We start from the raw sequence: 21,226 nt of genomic DNA, 5'->3' as shown, positions 1-21,226 counted from the left end.
GCAGAAAGAACTTTGTCTGTTATTCAATCACAGAATCATTTTGGTTGGAAAAGTACTTTAAGCTCAAGTCCAACCATTAATGTAATGCTGTGAAGTCCACCACTAAACCATGTCCCTAAGAACCACATCTACACACCTTTTAAATGCTTCCAGGGATGGTGACTCAACCACTTCCCTGGACAGCTTGTTCCAGTGCCTGACAACCCTTTCTTTGAAGAATTTTTTTGTAATATCCAATTTAAACCTCCCCTGACACATCTTGAGGCCATTTCCTCTCATCCTATCACTTGCTACTTGCGAGAAGATACCAACACCCCGTTTGCTACAATCTCCTTTTAGGTAGTTGTAGAGAGTGATACAGTCTCCCCTCAGCCTCCTTTTATCCAGGCTAAACAGCCTCAGGTCCCTCAGCCAGTCCTCATAAGAGCTCATCTCTAGACCCTTCATCACCTTCATGCCCTTCTCTGAACTCACTCCAGCACCTCAATGTCTTTCTTGTAGTGAGGGGCCCAAAACTGAACACAGTATTTGAGGTGTCCATTTGTGCCCAATTCTGTTTCTTGAGTGCAGGTACGTTGACTGTGGCAGCAAAGGTGACTGATAATGTCTCTTGCAGCCTGGTCATTGCTGCCCCCATGGCTATGCCAATATATGTGTTGGGGGGCACACTAAAAATGATGTGGGACCGCTGAGGCAGTTTGAAGTTTAAAAAAGGCCTGATTTTGGAAAGGTGGTGCTTTTTTTTAATCAGCTTCATGGTTCTGGTTGCCTGGGTCCATGTAGGCCTGTGGACGGCCAGCTCTGCCTCTAGTGTGGAGTGGCAATGCGGTTTGGAAGCCAGTTCCCAGTTGCCCCTACTCGTTACACATTAGCTTATTTTTGCCCAGTGCTGTTGATGAGTGATAATTAGATTCTCGTCAGATGAAATTAAATGAGAAGACCTTGTGTTATCCCGTCGCTATTGGGAGTTCAGTCAGACTAGAGCCCATCTGACATCAGTGGCTTGAAATGCAGATGGTGTCCTGAACTGTTCCCCTGCGGGGTCCTGCGTCTCGCACTGTGCTGTTTGAGGGTGCACAGCTACCTGTGGTGTCCTCGGGACTGGCTGCGACTACATCTGCCATTGCCAAACCCAGCTGTTGCGATCATGGATGTACTGGTTTCTCCTCTGGCTCCTAGCAGATGTTACAAACAAAACAAAACGTGCTTCTACTTTTCCTCTGTTTAAACTTCATTTAAAATAAACTCTGTTTAGTGTGAGCTCATTTGCATTTTTTTTTAAGCATTAAGATCTCTAAAAAATATTTATTCCTTCCTGTGAAGTAGTGACATGCTAAAATGGGTTTATATTTGAGGTTTAAAAAGGATGAGGAAAGTGGGGAAGACTGAGTTGGGATCTAGTTAATTAATGTCTAATCTCTAATTACATCTTTCTAATGCTAGCATGTGGTTGCCTTGAACTGTGTTCTGTTCCCATACTGTTTCTTGGGTAGCTAAAACTTTGTGTATATTATCAATCAGCAATGAGAGGTATGTTGTAAAATACATGTCATGTTGTTTGTATTTTTTCAGTGTTAAAAGGAGGTGCATGATTTTTTTACATAAATAAACATGGCTTTAGTAGGAGATGCTATGCCAGTTTCCCCTTGTGAACATAGTTCTGTTCTTGTAATAGCATTTGAAGGGTTACAGTAGTGTGGGTCAAGTGCGGTTTAAAATAGGATTCTTCTGAGACCAAGCCTGGAGGCCCTGAATTTCTTTCTCAAAAGATGTTTTGATCTTCTGACAAAACTATTACTTCTGAATTTCTTGTTGATTCATATTTGCAACTAACCTTTGGAGAACTGGAATGATGGCACACACTCCTCTTTGTGTTTTGTCAATGTGCCTCTCCTGGTGAGTTGTTGGCCTGTGCTTTTTTGAAGTTCAGATTAAACCATTGAAAAGAGTTTTCTTTAAGATGTTTGGGAAGGTGGAATTTGTCTGCTGTCATATAACAAGAAGTGATTCCAATCCTGCAGAAAGAGCCCTACCCCCAACCACACAGTAGAGAATCAATAGCTTGTAGTCCCTTGCAGGCTGGAGGTTTTATATTTTCAGCTCAAATGCTGAAAGTGCAGCTGTGCCAGGGTATGTGTATGTGCTGGAAGAGCATCACAGCCGCAATTTAGACCATCATTTTATATAACCTATTTTTCAGTCTTTAAGCTTTCATGATAAGGAACATGCTTGTGTGACATCTACTGAAGTAACAATCCTGACTGCTGGCTTTTGTTACAACTGCAGTATAAACAGGTTTACTGACATCTTAAATTGTTTTTTGTCAAAGATTTCACCTGTTCAGGTGGTGGTCCTGCAAGGGCCCCATCCTCTTGACTGATCAGGGGTCATTTATGTGGACAAGAAGCTTCCTGTTTCACAGTGTGACTAATTATTTGCCTACTCTATGTGAAATAACAGGAGAAAGGTTTTCAACAGCTCGTCTCTGGAAGACATGGAGGGGCAGGTGTAGGGAACATTACAAAAATGGCCGGGCGGCTGGATGTTGTTTTTGTAAGTATAAAATAGATGGTGATGCTATGTTTCTATGTATGTAAGGCCTGAGATCTTAAAAGGGCTGAGATGTTGGCATCCTTGTTTAATAAATGAGCTGACGGTAGCCTTGTTTTTTCTGGGAGCCAGACGATAGCTACTGTCTGTTGTGGGAATAAGATCATGGGGTGTAGAGGTGAGATCATGCAACCTAATGGCTATTTGCCTTAAATACGTCTGTGTTACAAAAGTTTTATGGAAGTACTCCTTTAGCTAAGAAATAACTAAAACACTAAGTTTCATTGTGGTTTCTGGGTTTAAAATTAGAGTGGAATAAACATACTTAATTTCTTACTGTTGTTACTTTTAACCTTTTCTGGCTACTGTGATGCCTGCTCCAGTACCTGCTTTGTGAGTGAGATGTCAGGAGGTGAAAATGTTATGTTGCTAAATGGAAGTGTTGGATGCTAGCCCTCTGCTCCCTAGGAAGAGCCACCACCATTCAAGAGTGAGCTTGACAGTGTTGGCTTTCAATGTTGATGCTCTATGACGTTAGCTTGGCCCTCTGGGTCACTTCTCCTCCAGAGTCTTCTCCTATACAAGGAGTATACCCACTTTTGTGGCTTGCCAAAGTTCCCCCCAAAAATCCCATTTCTGGTATTTAGCAGAATGCTTCAGATCATAGCCAGTTGAGTTTGCATGAAGGTGACTTGGATTATCTTACATTAGAGAACATGATGATCAAGCACTCTCGGGTACTGAAACTGTTTTATTACAACTCAGTAGGTTTTAATACAGTCATAAATAACATCACAGCTCGTTGAGCAGAAGGATAAAAATCAAGGAGTTAGGTGGTAAGCCAGCTTGTATTTCCTTTACTTAAATGAAGTCAGTGATTTATTATTATTTTAAACTGTGTCTAATGCTCATATTATGAGCATGAATAAAATGGATGTATCTAGACTGCTTTATTCTTCTGCTTATTCAAGTCTTCCATATTGGGGCTGACATGAAACATCACTGACTGTAGGCAAAGTGCTATAGAGCCCACTAAGTCGTTCTAATTTGTTATTAACTGTGACATGTAGAAGCTCAGGGCATGTTAACAGCATAAAACTGTTTTGAATTAACAAAATCTTCATTCTCTTGCTAACTTCTTCTCATGTCACTGTGTATTTGTCATAAAGCAGATAGCTTAAAAACAGGCGTGTTGCAGAACAAGTGTCCTTTGTGCTGGAGCCACTGTGTTGCCAAGTGGCTTGTTAAAATAAATGGTGCTTTCAAAATTATTTTCACTCTTATTTTTGGATGCTTCCTTACAAGTTTCAGGCAGAAAGCATTTCTAGTAGATGCACAGGCCAAACTGTTCCAGCACACACTGCATGGCACTGGTTGGGTTTGGTGCAGTTGTTTTCTGGTTTTGCCTTTGGGTTTGTGATTAGTGGCATGCCCTTGATATGTGCTTTGTAAGTGAACCGGAGAGCACGCTGCCAGCCTCGCAGTCCCCATGCAATTATGTGAACAATGAGTGTAGCAGTCTTTCACCTAGATCGTTTTTAGACAAGTATGCAACAAGTGTAAGTGTCTCTATGCAAGTATGCAACAAGATGCAGAGGTTGGACTAGATGACCTTTAAAGGTCCCTTCCAACCAAAATTATACTGTGGTGTCCTTCTGATGTGTGCTGTGCCTCCAAAGTGGGGAAGTTTATTTCCTTTATTGTAATACAAGAGCTGCATTTCAGCATACAAATAGCTTTTATTTAAAAAAAGAGAAGGACACAACTGTTGTGGCTTTTGGTGTTTGATGTATTTTGATCTAGTGTCATCTTTACATCTTTGTCCCTAGCTCGTCTTTCAATGCTGAATATTGAAATTTTGTAATGTGGAGTTTTGTAAATAAATACTTCAGTAGCCCACAGGCAATATTCTGAATGTCAGTTGTTTCTCAGAAGCTAGTGTGAATCTGAAAGACTTAAACCCACTTCTTGCTTAGCCCCAAAGTTCTGAAGATCATATTCATCAACATTTGAAGTTATCTTGGTTCAAAACTGTCTCATATACTATAAATTTGGGCAATCGTTCACGAACCTCATAGTGGCAAATGAGACCAGTGTTTGAGGGTAAAGGTTTTTAAAATTTATGAAAGTAACAGTTTGGGCTTTTTCCCCTTCTTATACTTTTTATTTATAGTTTAGGCAAAATAGCCTATTTTAGCTTAAAGTTCAACTGTGAAAAGTCAGTGTTGCAGGACACTTATTAAGACAAGACCATGCAGGGACAAAGCAGATTTACTGCATTAAATCTGCTTTTGGTGTGGAGTCTTGAAGCTTCTTGAATTTTATTTATTAAAGTCTGGACAAGCAAACAGCTGGCCCCATTCTGTGTGGGTAATTCCATGTCTCCAGGAAGTTGGTAATAAGGTGTTTTTTTTGTTGTTTTTTTATTTTTAATTTTAAAATCAGTGGGTGCTGCCTCTCCTCTGTTTTAAGGTTAGCTCTGGTTACATTTTACTCAACATCTTGTATAAAACTGATTACTGTTTTCTCCTTTGTCCATTTTCTATGAGAGATGCCAGTATTTTTACCCGGTCCCATTTGTATTCTTCACATTTGACAAATGAGCAATGATGCGCTCATCACAATGATGTGCACCTGAGCAGAACCAGGTGTGGAGAAGGATGCTTCTTCTCACATGTGGAAACTGTCCCATCAAGGCATTGCAGGACTTGAGGAAAAACTCATATTTCTCCTATTGTATATCAAAGTGCGTGCTGTCTCAGGCATGGGGTCTAGAAATAGACCCAGAGTGCCTAAATGCTTTACACATGTGAAGGTTGATATGATTTAAGTAGTAGTCTGACCTGTCATGACCCTCCTTTGAAGGGTTGGTATTCTGCACCTCTTCCCTGCAGTAGAGTGAAGTCATTAAGACACTGTTTTTCCCAGCAGTTTTGTAGGGAACCAGAGATCTGGAGGTGAAATACCCCTTTGTGCAGGTCTAGCAGGGGTTACTGAGGGCTGGAACGGTGGCTGGATTAGTAACCCCTGTGAAATGTAACTGATAGTCTTGCTCAGGCTCTAAATATGTGACAGCAAGTCAAAGGTGGCACTGTCGGACGCTGTGCTTGGCAACCTTAGGAGGAAGATAAAGTCAGACAAATGGTTTTACCTCTCAGAAGTGACTTTTTCATGTAGATAGCAAACTATGTTAGAGTGGTCTGGTAAATCTTGCGTTGATGTTGCTTGGGCTGCACTGAAGGGGGATAGTTGTGCTTGAGCTATGAGATGCTTGGCAAGGGCAAGCTGGGAGTGGAGATAGCTTCAGGCTGCCTGTCCTGGCTTTGGGCTCTGGGGCAGCTGAAATGTCTGTGGTTCTATGACTCTGCTCCCTCTTGAGTTCACATCTCTATGCCAGGTCTTGCAAGAAAGCTTTTGGAAGCAACTTTATGTCAATCTTTGACAGTTCCCGTAAGGAGGAGTCATTCACGTCCCACTGGGAACAATCTCAAACCCTCCAGTGCTTATCGAGTGCTGCCCAGCTCCCTTATGAGAGAGAAGGATGGCAGAGCTGGACATAAATATGAGGTGTTTCAATTAAGCGTTTTACTGTGGCAGTTCCATAATTCAAACTTGCCTGGCAGGTGCAGTTGTGTGGCTGGTATCAATGCCTGTTAGTCATAAAATACTTATGCTCTAAAGCACCTGGGGTAGGTGAAATCATAGCACAAGATTTGTGTCTGACATTTTACGGAGTCAATTACTTGTCTGTCCTAAAATGTTGCAATGCTTTTTGGTATCCTCTCAGTAACTGTATAAAATTAAAAATTTATGGCATGTGTGTTAGGAAATAAACAGCTGAAATGCTGGTTTCCTAACAAAAAAATAAAATGCTGGAGTTGAAAGAACTGAATCCTGTTTGAAAGCCACACTTGTGGAATGGCAGCTAGCATGCCACTAACCTGCAAATTACATCAGTTCCCGTTGCCTTAGGCAAATTTGGCTAACCTTTCTTTAATTTCTGTTGTCATGTGCTTCTATAGCTAAAGCACAGTTTTTAAATACTAATCCACAAAAACTTTGTTCTTTTTGTCTGCTTCATGCCTTTCCCTTGGATAAAAAGTCATGTTACACAGAGGAATTTTTGGTGATGGGCAAAACAACCCCCAGTTGTATAAATGATGTTCATTCTGTACAATGCGCCTTTTCTTTTTCATAATTATTTGTGCTTGAAGATGACTGTTGGATCAACTTAGACTGCAATCATAATGCCAGATCTTAAATAACATAACTATCTCAAACCTCCCTTGGTTTTCAAGTTCAGAGGGGGTTTTGGGTGAGCTAAGTAACCAGGGAGTTTTATTGTGCTAACTGATGTTTCCTTGCCTTGGCAATGTCCCTAAGGTAGAATGCTGGAATCAACTCATCCTGCCTGTCATTCCCCAGTTAATACAATTAATCCTTCACCTTTTCCTGCTCTTGGGCTTTCTGGTCAGGGTTCTTCTGGCCACTCTTCATGGGTTATGGACTAAAAGAGCAGGAAATATGATCTAGAAAAGGAGGGACGGGTGATGCCGTTGCTTAATGTTTGAATGCTTCACGTGGGAAGATGTCTTGAGGATGAGTTAAACTGTTGTCTGGATAATTATTTGGATTGTTCCAAGTTTGGTGGTAGAAGGGTCCTTCCTGGCATTGCAGTATAACCCATGATCAATATTTTAATGAAATAATTGAAATTTTATATAATATTTAGGATTTTTAGGCTTAGTGGATCAAGCTGTGGTGAATATGACTTGCAGAATATGAACCCGGATTAGAAAATTTCAGGAGCTTAAATCACTCCTAATGCAAGAGGCACTAGTTGATTTTCTTTCTCATGTGATTCTCCTCAGATCTTCTGTTTTCCCTAGCCCAAAAGGACAGGCACCTGTTTATACAGCTTTCTGGTTTTAGTCAAACTCCTAGAAAACAATTTGTTGCTGCTGCTGGATTTTTATCCTTGAAAGTGATGGGTCAAAGCATCTTTAAAAAGCAGCTTTGCAGCCCTGTGCTAGTGTGTTGCACAGGCTTTCTGGTGCAGCAGACCCAGCTGAAGCCTGTACTCCTTGCGAAACGCTTCCATGGATGTGGTTTTGTATCCTTTTTCATTGGGTAAAATTGTGAAATGACACAGAATTTTAACCTTTCTTAAAAATCCCATGACATTTAGCTGTCTAAGCAACAAAAAGTTCTATTCAACTGAGAAAACTGACCAGAAAGCATTTTATGTGTAATTGTAAAGTGTAAATCCTAAGGCAATATACTTGAGACAAACGGTCTTTCAATTTAAACAACAAAAAAACCCCAAAAAGTGGGAAATGTCTTCCCCTTGGTTAGCTGTCATCTGTAAACCCCTGGTATGTCCCTGTGCTCAACCTATCTCTGCTCAAATAAAGCATTAAGTGGTGTGGCTTTACTTTCACAGGGAGCTTTAGTGGTTTTGGTGAGAAGAATCTCCTTCTGTGTGCTTTGGGGAATGGGAATATGCTTTTTCCCAGCTGGTGGGGTCCAGCCCAGAGCTACTGGCATCATGGTGGCCTTTTGTCACTTGTGTTGCACCAGTGGAGGGTTTGGGACATGTTCAGCTTTGTGTGCACAGGCTTGAGGTCTCCATTGCTTAACTTCATGGGAGATGACAAGTGGGGAACACCAAGATGCAGCAGAGGAAGGCCTGGGGGTGAGGAGACCTGTGCAGGTGGGTCTCCATGAGGTATTTGAATAACACAGGCCAGCTAACCTACCCTTGTTACCTTTATCCAGAAGTAATGATGGGTCAAATCTTGATCCTGCAGTAATTAATGAACTTGAAGTGTTCCTAGAGGATGATTGGTAGTAAAGCCACAGCTAACTACTGATTTTTATACTGGTATAAATTCTCCGTTATTTTAATCATTGGCCATTTAATTTCTGGATTATACTATGCAAAACACACTGGCCAAGCCAATAGGCTTTCCTGCCTAGGAATAAATGTAGCACTGTTCCAACATCTTGCCATCACTAGCAAGTTATTAGTAAATTAAGTCTCTGAGTGATTCCCAGCAAAACTTGACAGGAGGAGCAAGTATCAGAATTACTGTTTTGGTTGCTTTTGTTAGCTTTGTATAGAGGAATCATTTGAGATGTATGCTCTGTGCTTCAGCATGCAGCAACGCTTTGTTTTTAAGTTCCTGATCTCCTGATCATCTTAGTGGGAAGTATTTTTAGGTTTTCGAACTGAAGGAATTATGTGGGCCTACTCAGGAGTCCTGTAACTGTGTAATATAATACAAGGATTTTGAAGAATGTGCTCTGAAGTATACCTAAAATTCCCACTGATATTGTATGTATGCTTAAAGCTAGTGAAAACCATTGATAAAATGTTTGCTTGGTTGACTCCAGTCGCAAGGGCTGGGAAAAAACTCCTCTACATATATGGGTTATTACTATGGTTTTTTTGATGTGGAAGTTAACAGACAGTTCCCTAGGAACTGATTTTCCCCTACTCAAATACTTGAACTGAATGTGTGCACTGGAAATAGCAGTCAGATGTTGAGATTAGTGAAGGCGTGAGAAAGCCTTTCCCCTGCTTGAGATAACATTGTTCTCCAGTATAACACAAAGAGTGAGGGACAAGTGCTGAGTAATTAATGTGGCTCCATCCAGAATTTATTCAGCCTGGCTCAGCCTTGTAGGGCCTAAACTGGGTTACATATGGGTGTAGTTGAGCTGATTTCTTTATACGGCTTTTCTCAGTGCTTCAGCCCAAGAAAAAAGCGACCAGCTCAGGTTCAGCATGGCAAGAATGGATAGAGCGTGAATTGCTGGCTTGTGGTGCAGTGGCAGTTCTAACAGTGCCTGGAGCAAGGCCCTGAAGGTGAATGGAGATGCTGCTGGGCTGGTGTTGGAGGCCGTTTTAGCACAAAGCCCCTTCTGGGCATTGAAAATGCACCTGAATGCACATTGAAAGTACAGACTTCTTCCAGGTGTTTCTGGGCTGAAGCCAGGCTGTAGGCTGCCACTTGGCTATCCTTGATCTGTAGTTTCTTGTAGCCAAATTATTTTACTGTAGTGTGATAAATTTAGCTGTTTTTGCCACTTTGTCTCAAATAATTTCCAAAGTTGTGCAGATGATACGTCCATTACTTCTTTCCATTACTTCTTGCTCGCCAATACCAACATGTCCAAAAAACAATGTTCCACTCAATAATGTCACAGCAAAGCTTGGGTTGAGATTCCTGGAGATAGATGGTTTGAGATCTAAAGGATTCCGTTTCAAGTTGTTCCATTTTTATCGCATGTCCCCATGCAAACATATTTCTTAGGGAGTGTATCCAAACCAATAAATTGTCGTATTCTTGCACTTTGTGTCTCATGAATTTGGAAGAACAACAAGAACTATTCTTCACTCCAAAGACAAGAAGGGGGCTGAAGACCAAAAATAGATTTTAATTAAGTCAAAGCTTTTATTTATGGTTTAAATTTGGGGTAGTCGAATTTCATTTTAGGGTTTGTTTTACTCTGTGCTTGTGAGATAGCTTGTTAAAAAGTAAGACTGCTTTATGGCTTATCTACAGGCTGACCATGACTGGTACATCTTGGGACATTTGCTCAAGTAGGCACAGTTTGTCTCTCTTTGAAGCGGAGACTGAAGACAAGGGTTTTCTAGGCCAAAGACAGTTAGTTTCAACAAAAAGCACTTAGCTAAGGAAGGTTGTTGTCACCAGATTTTGATGATGGAGCTGATAAGGCAGCTCAAGGGGAGAGTGAGTAACACAACAGAGATTCAAACTGAAGTTTCTCAGATGCCCTCTATTGTCACCTATCAGGCCTCGCACTGGCCAGGGCGAGAGAGTTGAACCTGGAACGTCTGTCCAAGAAGGAACGTGTGTGAAGCTGTTTCTGTCCTGTGGGAGCTCCTGTCCTTGTTGCACCGACATGTGGGCTGAGAATAGTTATGTCTCATTCTCCTCTGTTTGGAGAAAAATTGTATGTTCTTGTGTTCAAATGCGAAAGTGTGTTTTACCAGCTGTGGATTAGAAGGAAATGTTCAGTCCCTGTATCTCTCCTTTGCATCATTTCGGAGCAATTTAATGACAGAAAGGGCAGTTCTCTGTTTTCTTTGGTTCAGTACTGGACTTGCATGAGAAGGTGACACGTCCTTGGAGAACTCTGTATATCTAGTATATAATGACTACGGTTCTTCTGGTGGGTATTTTTTCTGTAAAGGCAATAGAGCATTTTCTCTGCTGCCGCTGATGTGAAGCCCAGACACCTGCCTCACAGTAAATTAATTTCCTCAGAGTCACTTGTTGCCAGTGTAGTAAGAGATGACTAAATGTGTGCTTCTGAAATGCAGCTGCAATCTGTTGCCCTGTACCGAAGAGGACGTACTTCTCAGCAAGATTAAAATTCTCAGAGAATAATTACACTTCTGTACTAAGTAGAAATCTACAACTTAAAAGTTTGATAAAGAATGGAGGTCCTTTGTTTAAGGTTCACAAGTTGTTTTCTCTTCCCTTCCCTGGCATACTGAGGGCAGCACAGCCCATTAAAAAACAAAAAGGACTAGCAAAATGACACAAACTATTCTAATGTAGAATAATACAACAAAATTTTGGGGAAAGTATGCTCTCATGAAGTGTAAGTATGTACTTTGCCAACAAAAATCCTATGTCAGTTGGGCAGTATGTGTTTCAAAAGTTGTCGTGGAGTCAGCTCAGTGTAATAGTATATATTATAAATAATGTAATATTTGATGATGCACAGTTGTGATGTGGATCTTGGAATTTTGCAGATTCTTCTTCTGGGAGCAATGAGGGGCAGTAGGAGATGTGTGCAGGGAGGAGCAGCTTTGCTCCATGGCAGCATCGAGGGAGAACAGCCGTGGTATCTGGGCCTGGGAAAGAAAAGGAATGTGCAAATTCTGTCAGACAAGCAGGGCTTGGCTTTAAAATAACATATTCAAAGATAAGTGTTATGAAAATAACAAGTTTACTGATATCTTTATCTGCTCAGAAGATGAAAATGTTAGTGAAAAATAGACTTATCTGGGTAACATAACTCTTGCCGCTAGTGATGGGAAAATTGCTAACACAGTTTGGGACTGGCAAAGCAAGTGCTGTACTTATCACACCAGACTTCTGTATTTTGTTGTCTAGAGATTTAGTGCAACAAATCAGATTAAACTCTCTAGAAACACTATCTTAAGTGTGCCTCCATGTTCAGCAGACTTGTTAGAAAATAATGCATGTTGAGCAGCTTTTGGTGCTTGTGCTCAAGTATGAGCTTTTGTCAAGGAGTTGGTTAGAAAGAAAAAGTTCCGGGAGGTGTAGGGACGGCGTGGAGTACCGTGGCTGGGTAGAACTGCAGCTACGTGCATTTGGGACACGCTTTAGCCCATTTTCAACCCTTCCTGAACTGGAAAACCTCTTCCAGCTGTAGGTTGGGACAGAATTAATGGGCTCTGAAGCACAGGGGAGGCTGAGGATGTGATGGAGCTTTTCCAAACCCTGGGCAGTGGGGCTGCTGCCCTGGGAGCTGAAGACAGGACCGTATAAACCTGTGGGTTTGCTCGGTGGCCCCCACTGCCAGGGGATACGTGTTGGGCTCGTAGGGTATTTGTTCAGTTATTTCTTACTCTGTACTTAAAAACTTTTAACCTTACTGCTAAAGAAAAATACCATTGTCTATTAGTACGACTGGAACGAAAGATGAATAGCGAATTAGCCTTGAGCGAACTGTCAATCTGACTTTGATAGCCCATCACTTTAAAAGGTCCTTTTATGTTTATGAAAAAGCATGACGTCAAAGCCAGGGAAAAAAAATTAATACCAATACTTAGGGCTAAACTTGCATAGCTTCCAAGAAGAGCCCCTGTGTGAACTGTTTGGTTCTCTACATGCGTGGCTAATTAGCGTAGGTTACTATAAGTCTGAACAGTGGCATTCAAGTTGCTTCTGCTGTTTTGGGGTAGCTTGTTTATGGTGCTGCCATATGTGAATCCCTCAAACCGGAGTAGCATAGACCAAAGGATATTGCAGTCGCTTCTCTCACAACCTATTAGTATGCTGGAAATGCTTGAGTATAATCATTATCAGGTGAGTTGCTATTGCAGACTTATTTTAAAACCTGTTGCTAAGAAGGCTTATAGTATAGAGGAAACCCATTTCCTCTGCTATCTAGTATGCCTTATTTAATTTCTTCCACAAAAAATAAGTGGGGGACATACACGGTTGCTTGTAGTGGCAAAAGTCACTTTAATGGAACTGTTTTAAACCAAAAGGCTTCTCAGAGTATTACTATATTTTGGTTTGTTTTCTACTTTTGGATAAATACAATAATGGTCAAATAAAGGTGACAAAGATTTTCTAGGATATGGTGAAAATTTTGCAAGGAAAAAACCTGCCTTTCTTCTCTTTCTTGTTTAGAGTGTGTGAGAGGAGTTAGATATGAGGTTTTTTGTACTTTGGATGTAAAGAAATTCTAAGTACTGAAAAGCTCATCTTAAATACAAAAATAGCTGTTGCTGAGGACAGTGATTGATCTGAGCCGAAACACTTCTTTTCTTGCATCTTATTTGCATGATGTGTTTATAAACAAGTTGTCTTTTTTTGTATATGTTTTAGGGCATATATCTGAAATATAAATAATTTGTCGTTAAAAAAATTGCATATTCCTTTTTTTAACCAATGTGTTATTTGCAAAAAACAAACCAAACCAACAAAATACTGAAAAAAACCCAAAGAAAACACCTGAAAATAACAACAAAAACCCTTTTGATCTCTCTGCTACTTGACACCTGATAAAGGATATCAGTCCAGGCTCTTTGGTTTTAAGTGGTAGCTACTAACGCGTAAAATGAGTCCTGCAGTGCAACTTGTTTCTCCATATTTTTCGTGAAAACGAAATGTGGCGTAGCTGAAGGTCCGAAGGGAGAACAGACTGTTCTGGAGTCTCTGTATAAACTGAAAAACATGAGCGTTGGTCTTACATGTGAAATCTCGTGTTGTAGAAGAATAAGTGGAATTGGTTTACTGTTAATAATTCGGTTACTGAAACGCTAGTTCATAAACTGATTTCTTGTTACCAACCGTGGATTAGTGAAGCGCTGCTGACTTCCTTGGAGCTGCATAGGTTTGTACGCCAAGTCAAATGCATAGCTGGTGTGTATGTCCCAAATGTATAGCTCAAATTGATAGCGCATATAATGATGTTGTAAAACAATAAGGCATTTTTAACATTTGTGTCATACAGGTGCAGACTCACCTTGAGAACCCAACCAAGTACCACATCCAGCAAGCCCAGCGGCAGCAGGTGAAGCAGTACCTCTCCACCACCCTCGCAAACAAACATGCCAACCAAGCCCTGAGCTTGCCGTGTCCCAACCAGCCCGGTGACCACGTCATGCCACCTGGAACTGGCAGCAGCGCGCCCAACAGTCCGATGGCGATGCTCACCCTGAACTCCAACTGCGAGAAGGAGGTAATACGCTCTCGCTGTGCTTATTCTTCAGTAAAGTGGAATTGCAGTCGGCTTACTTTCTGGTTTAAACCGTATTTGCTTATTGTTAAGATGTTATTTTTATCCGCTTTTCTGGGCTGTTCACTTTGAAAATAAAACTGCTACCTCTGTGTCTGCCTGATTAATATAGGTTTGCATAAAACATTTTGGCAAAAAAACCTGTGTCCCTCTATCTTCCACTTTTTTGAACTATTTTAGCTGGTTTATGCTTATTAAAAACTACTACTTTTTTTTCCCGTGCCTTGCTTCATGCATACAGTGAATAATTGACCTTTGGAGAACACAAAGCTGTTTTGTAAGCTGTAGCTTTCTGGAATAATGTTATTTATGGCTCATTTTTGCAGAAAGAGCAAAGAGCATAGCAAAAATAACCGAAAAACGCAAAGCTTTTTGAGATATTTTAGGTATTTTTACAGTTAAATTTGAGCAAGTCTCTTGCTTAGCTGGAAGGCAAATTTTCCCAGATAATATACCCTAAAATGTTACTGATTGCTGCTTCGTGATGAGCTCAGTGCTGCAAATATAAGACTTCATTAGCCTATACCTAGAAGTCCTTAGCAACTTTGTCTCAATCTTTCCTGGCAAAAATCTTAGTTGGATGTTACATGTGTGCTCAGGTGCCAGAGGAAGATGATTTGAAAGGTGTTAACAAGTGTAAGAATCATGTTGATGTTTTTGGTTTTTTTTACATGACAAATGGGAGACAATTGTAGAGCTCCTCATGTTCCCCCATCCTCCCTCCACAAGCCTTTGTGCCAGATTTTTAATACACAAGCGCTCTGTGAGCAAAATGCTATGCAACTTTGAGAAAGTTATTACAGAGTGTATTTTGCACACACAAGAGAAATTACTTGTGCTCCATAGGTTCAAAAGAAAATAAAGTTGTTGCCATCCCAGTTGTACCCAAATATTTTTTTTCCCTCAAGAATATTTACAGCTTCACTTTGCTGTGTCACCAGGCACACGTGTGCATGACACTGTTTCGATTGTGCTCCTTTTGGGACTGAGACTGTGCCATGAACTCAGATCCATGCTTTGCTTTTTCTTTTCTTTTCTTTTTTTTTTTTTTTTCTTCTTTTATTTCCTTTTTATTTCTGCAGGGATTTTATAAATTTGAAGAGCAAAGCAGGGTTGAGAGTGAGTGCCCGGCTCTGAATACACACTCACGAGCATCATGCATGCAGGTACTGGATGACACAGGAGGTGGAGCACAGGTCCCCTTTCTATTGAGCATGTTTCTTTGAAGTTATGTCGAAGAATAAACTTCCCCCTTAGTATCTTTAAGAAGCTGAACCTAAGTTATATTTAAGGAACAAAACAACAAAGTTGTTTATTAGCATTGGTATCAAAAGGGCATTAAGACATCTGAAGAGGGCTCATGCTTTCTTAGCTCTGTAGCACTGCAGCAGAACAACATATCAACCATGCGTTAGATCTCATATCAGGAAATCTGTTCTAATGCAGTTTTCCCAAGATTGCGCTGATGTTTTCGTGTCCTGATAGTTTCCAAGACATTTCTATGCAGATCGCATTTGCATTTAAAAAAGATGGTGTGCAAAGACTTTAATCCATCGGTGGTAATTTGTCCTCAGTAGTCATATTTCTTTTTTTTCTTTTTTAAACTACTAAAGGTTTTTTACATCTAACAAAACTTTGGATATGAGCTGTAACTTTTAGTTCCTTTCTTGCCCTTGTTTCCAGTCAGTGTAATTCATTCTGACGACACTTTCTTGAGCTGATACAAAATATACAATATAAAACTATTTCTACCATCAACTTTATGCATTGATTTTGTAGATGGCTGTCATTTAAGCTCCTTTTTTGTAGTGAAGGCAAAGGAGGTAGTCAATCCTGCAGGACAGTTCGGAGCACCTGCAATGGTTGTTTTTAGGGCTCTATTTCTCGTGACAGTGCAGGACATTATGGAGGCACCTCCCAGCCCCAGCAAGAAGATGGCTTGCACCACCTAAAATCATCTCCGAGCTGCTCTCGGGTGGTGCATCCTGCAAGGGCGTATGGCACATGTGAATCCAAGGGATTCTGTTGTCGAGGGCAGGCAGCCTGTCACCCAGCAGCGAACCTTTGTTCCCTCTCCTTCCCCGGCGAGTGCCCGGGGCTCGGGCAGTACTGTCTGTATGTGGGTTTTGACCCCAAAACTAGGGGGCAGAGGTGGGAGCGATGCAGACAGTGCTGCTTGGGGAAGGGGGATTCATGTCTTTAGCGCAGCTTGTTCTATGGTAGATATCTCTCTCCTCTGCTGTTCCTGGAGGAACAGTGTGTCCGTGGGCAGGTGCTGCTGGTGGGAGGAGCGGGTTAGACTGTGAAACCTCAGCATTGTCGTGACCTGGCTGGATCTCGGGGGTCAGGGCTGAGGGGTTGGTTTTGGAGCGCGGTGAAGCTGCACAGGCGGCTCTGCTGGCGTCTGTGCTGCAGAACCGATGTGTGGTTCAAGCCTGGTGTCAGGCCTCTGTATCCTCGTGGTTTTGATAACTGGTTTGTTTTTCTTTGTCTACCTTTTCTGCTGCAGATGGATGATGTGATCGATGACATAATTAGTCTGGAGTCAAGTTACAATGAAGAAATCCTTGGCTTGATGGACCCAGCCCTGCAAATGGCAAATACGGTACAATGGTCCTTTCCTTCTTGTTTCCCTGTTAAGTTTAATTGTCTTTCCTTGAGAGAACACAAAACTGCAGCATGACTTTTTTTCCAAACAATTAAGTAGTTATTGTACTGTCCCATAGACTGTAATTAGCTTTTCTTTGAAGAGCTCAAGGTATACATTTGCAATGAAAAACATGAACTAAGAACACAAGCTGGAATCAGCTTGAGGGAATGCAAAGGACAATTTTGCTTTTCTTATTTCAAAGTTAGTTCTTGTAACAGGGTGAACTGAGCTAACGGGTGAACTCAGAACCATCGACATTAAAGATCGCCATGAACATTATACTTGGCTTCAGAAAGCCTAGAATGAACCCCTGGGACCCCAGGTCTCTGTATCTTCTCATATTCAAGTAAGAAATTGTACACCATGCTTAAGCATGTGTTAACATCCCTGTTCAGAAATGCTCTACTTTAGCTGCTGCCTCTAATATCATAGTTTTAACCTGATTTCAAATGCAGAGAAGTCCATAGCTAGATGACAGCAAAGATGTACAAAATTTAGAGAGGGGCAACCACCAAACAAACAAAAACACAAACAAAACAAAACCAAATGAAACAAACAACAACAAAAGGACAAAAAACCCACCACAGCTTCCAAACAAACAAAATGGGGAGGAATAAAGAAGCTTTAAAACTGAACAATGGAAGGGGACATAGGAAGCCTGTGAGAAAAGACAAGAACACAGGGGTGGAAAAGTCGTTGAGTGAGGGGAGGTGCAGGTTGGCTCTGAGTTCTCTTTCTCTTTGCTGGTTCACATTGCTGTGAGCATTAATGTAATCATACTTCTGGCATAATCTGATTTTGATCTTTTGTGGAGGGTAGCTCCAGTGAATTTTTTGCCTTAGGCTTAAGTGCTGTTAGATCTGGCTGAGTCGATGTCTGCCAGGGCTGGCATCTGTTTCTTTTTTATCTAGTGCCAAAATTTACAGCTTGCCACATAGCATCGATTTTTGTGGCATAGATTTACATTTGCTGACAGTACTCATCTGATGTCATGTTAACCTAGTCCTGCGCTCCCACAGATTCCCACAGCCCTTTCGGAGATGTGGTGGAAGCCGCAGGAAACGGCCCATCAGCATCCCTTGCTAAATAGCGCCCTTTGAGCAGACGGGGAAATAACAGTGGAGTGAGCTCCACCAGAAAGAATGAATTTGCCTTTAATCTTGAAAAGTGCATCTGTCCTGGAATTTGAGAGGAAAACTTTATAACCTGTGAAAAGTTAGTTTTCAACTTAATTACCTTTTTTTGTTTGTTTGTTTTAATTGAGGGTTCAGCTTCTTCTGGAGTCCTTGCTCTGAAGTTTAATTGAATTGGGACCTATTAAATTGGAGGGAACTTGGATTTCTCTGTGCTTTTCTTCCTGTCTCATTTCACAGGGACCCCAGCAGTGGCTCTTTGCTTCCAGACAAGCACATAATGGTACTCTGCGTTCTTTTGGTTCAAGGAGTCCATGTAGTCAATCTTTAGGGTAGTTGCATCTCTCCTGCTTGTTGTGTGACAACAAGCCTTGTGAAGACTGCCTGATCCATGTTTGCTGTGAAATTTCATAAATTGCCCACTATATGTAGTAAAGCCCGTAAAAATAAAGATATGGAATAATAGAATTGAGACTTCTTTACTAATACATTTAAATTGCTGGAGACAAAAAGCGTATTTCAGTCCCTGAATTAACCTGGTACCAATCCTGAAGAAATTGGAACAAAGATTCCCAACAATTGGTTGGGAAAAAAATGAACCTGACGTAACAGACACTTTTCTTTTGGAACAGTGTTTAGGTCTTAAATCACCCAACATTTTACTAATAAGGAATTAATGTCTGCAGACTGAGCTAAGTAGAGGTGGAAGAAATTAAGAGAGGAAATGGTCTCTAAAGAGACACAACCTATAAATAGCTGTGCTGAGACTACAACAAAGGCTGCTATTGTTCCATAACCAACAAAGAACAAAAGGACCAGTTTGTTGCATTTGGTAACAATACTTAATTGATAAGAAAAATCAGATATTTCTGTCTAGAGCAAGCAAAGGGAAGTTTCCAAGTACCTCTTAATGGAAAAGGGCTTATTGCAATATACTGCTTGTGGAAGTGTTTGTAAACTTTGGTATTGGGTCACAAGTTAACTGGCTTTGCTTCTGTGGTGAAAGGCATCACAAAATGGTCACTAGTTTGCCAAGATTTGTGTAGATACAACGTAGTAATGGAGTTGGTAGGTACTATGTTAAGTGCTCCTTTGTCTCAGGTTGAGATGACAACTAATTTATCCAACTAATCAATTTTTAGCAAGAGTCTGGCACAGAAAGCTGTGTGAGTATGTGGAGCTTCATGTCTAAATGTGACTTTTCTGTGGAAGTTAAACTCCAGAAACAGAGAAGAATCTTATTTCAGGGACTGTTGCTGAGCGTGTGCTCGTAGGCAAGGGAACAACACAATATGTTATAGGCTGCCTGAGATGGGGAACAGAAACCCCTCCCAGCATGTACTGATACCTCAGAAACAGCCTTGTTGATCAGACAGCTCATGTCTCAGTGATCTGTATAGAGCCCAAATGACCTTAATGTGGGTGCTTGTTTTGTTGGAGTGATGGAGGAGAAGAGAAAACCTCAGACTCCCCCAATTGTACGCTATAACGAGTCTGCAGGAATAACTACTGTATTTGAAATTTCTGTTATATAAAAGCAGTAATTTGTACACCTTGTAAAGCCAAGGCCTAGAAGTATGAAATCTCACAAATGAAGGCCTTTAGACTATCCTATTTAAATTAACATAATAAGCTAAGCCTGGTATGAGCTACTCTTCATTTATTTTTTGGGATGGTAAAGGTGGGTGTTCTGAATGACACTGTATTTAAATTTCTTCTTTGCCAGAGGTGGCTAACAAAGCCTTAAGAAAAGCATATTTAAGTTGGAGAGATGCTAGAGTTTGGTGAAGGTAGGGAAGGAGCCCTCTTAGCACTAGAAAAAAGACATCAAATTCTGTGCCTTTCTCAGTTTTGAAACTCGTCTTCCCAATGAAATGGCTGTGGGGGTTTTGAACACTTTCCTGTTGCTTTGCAGGTGGGGAAAAGGATGAAAGTCTCTACTGTCTTAATAGGTTAGAACTGAAATAGTGTGCAAACAATGTTTAATTTTTTCCAGTTTCTTCCGATGCCTGGGTGTTGCTGCATTGTGCACATTATAAGTCTCTTCTGTGTTTGGTTTTGGGTTTTTTTTCCCCAAGTCAGCCTAGTGGCTGCTTGTGTGTGCACACAGCACCACCAACCTGTCCATCTCAAACCAACGCCCTCAGCATAGGAATCCTCTTCCCTTTCCAGTTCCCTAAACTCTGCACTAATTATTACTGGTCTTACCTTACAACTCAACTAATTTTATTCCTTTGGGACCTGGAATATAATTGGGAACAAAAGATGTGCCTCAGTTTTAACTGCAGGTATTTTAGGCATGTGCAATGAGCTGTACTGTTGTGTGCGCTTTATATTTTTCAGTTGAAAGGGATTGTATAAAATTGGTCCCAAAGATGTGACTTGCAGCCATCCTGGAGAAGAGGTCTCTGAGGCTCATACTGAATGTGGACCATACATGTAGTCACACTTGTATTAAAAACTTAAAACTGAAGCTTTGACCTGATTTAATTGAGATTGGCATTTGCCTCTCATATGAATTTCCGCGATAAGCATTCATGTGTACATACAAACCTGCAACATTTATCAGCTGTGCAAATTTCGCCTTTCATCTTCCTTTATTTGGTTAATGCTGCATCAGCAGAACTTGCACTGTGGTTGTAGCACAGCTCCGAGTTGGGTTCCCCTGGTGCTTGCAACTTCTGCAGGACTTCGGTGTGGACATTCAGCAGCTGCTGCCTGTGTTACCATTCGCTTTTGTGGTAATTGCTTACATAGGTCCTGTTTATTTACGTGGAAATCTGGCACAGTGTGGACACTTTGGGATAAAGATAAATAAATCACAAACTTGTGGTAACAAGCATGGTCCCTCTCACAGTGAGGAAAGCAGCTTGTTTACCTTAACTGTTCTCCATGTTTCCTATAACCTCACTGTGTTACCCAGTCTTTGAGATGCTCGTTTCTAGATTTCTGGAAAAAAAAAAAAAAAATCTTTTATTCCCTGAAATTCCTGATTAGATTTCACATGTCTGGTGTTGAACTTCAAGTTCCTGGGCTACAAACAAGGTCTTTGTGCTCTCCCCATATTTAGGAGCATGAATAGGAAAAACACATCCAAGTCAGAAGGGTTTATGACGCTGTTGCTGTGCCCATGTCATGGATGCATTCGAGGAGCCAAAAGATACAAGAGTCGGCCTTGTAGAGCAGTGGGGGAGTGAGTGGTCACCCTGACATTAATGTGGGCAGATCACAACTTGGACCATAGTCTGTGATGGACAGTGACGACATTAGATTTATCATAGATTTATAGATGTTCCTTCTTTTTTTTAATTTTTTCTTTTTTAAATATTGCATTCAAAAGCTAGGAGAAGAGTGAGGA

The 21,226-nt window shown here is 41.0% G+C and overlaps 1 protein-coding gene across 2 annotated transcripts in view; it reads left to right on the top strand.

Moving 5' to 3' along the window:
* MITF (melanocyte inducing transcription factor) overlaps positions 1-21,226 on the top strand; it is a 105,944-nt gene that overhangs the window by 72,316 nt on the left and 12,402 nt on the right. Inside the window, exons 3-5 of one of the 2 annotated variants that reach the window (XM_080350554.1) lie at positions 13,801-14,028; positions 15,168-15,251; positions 16,595-16,690. In XM_080350554.1, the coding sequence (XP_080206680.1) occupies positions 13,801-14,028; positions 15,168-15,251; positions 16,595-16,690 (408 nt within the window). The remainder of the gene's footprint in view (positions 1-13,800; positions 14,029-15,167; positions 15,252-16,594; positions 16,691-21,226) is intronic. The other variant, XM_080350555.1, reaches the window with a different exon arrangement.

Source organism: Nesoenas mayeri (assembly GCF_963082525.1).
Source record: "Nesoenas mayeri genome assembly, chromosome: 10".
Taxonomy (NCBI): domain Eukaryota; kingdom Metazoa; phylum Chordata; class Aves; order Columbiformes; family Columbidae; genus Nesoenas; species Nesoenas mayeri.
Note: the sequence above shows the minus strand (reverse complement) of the source record. Positions and strands in the feature narration are given on the sequence as shown.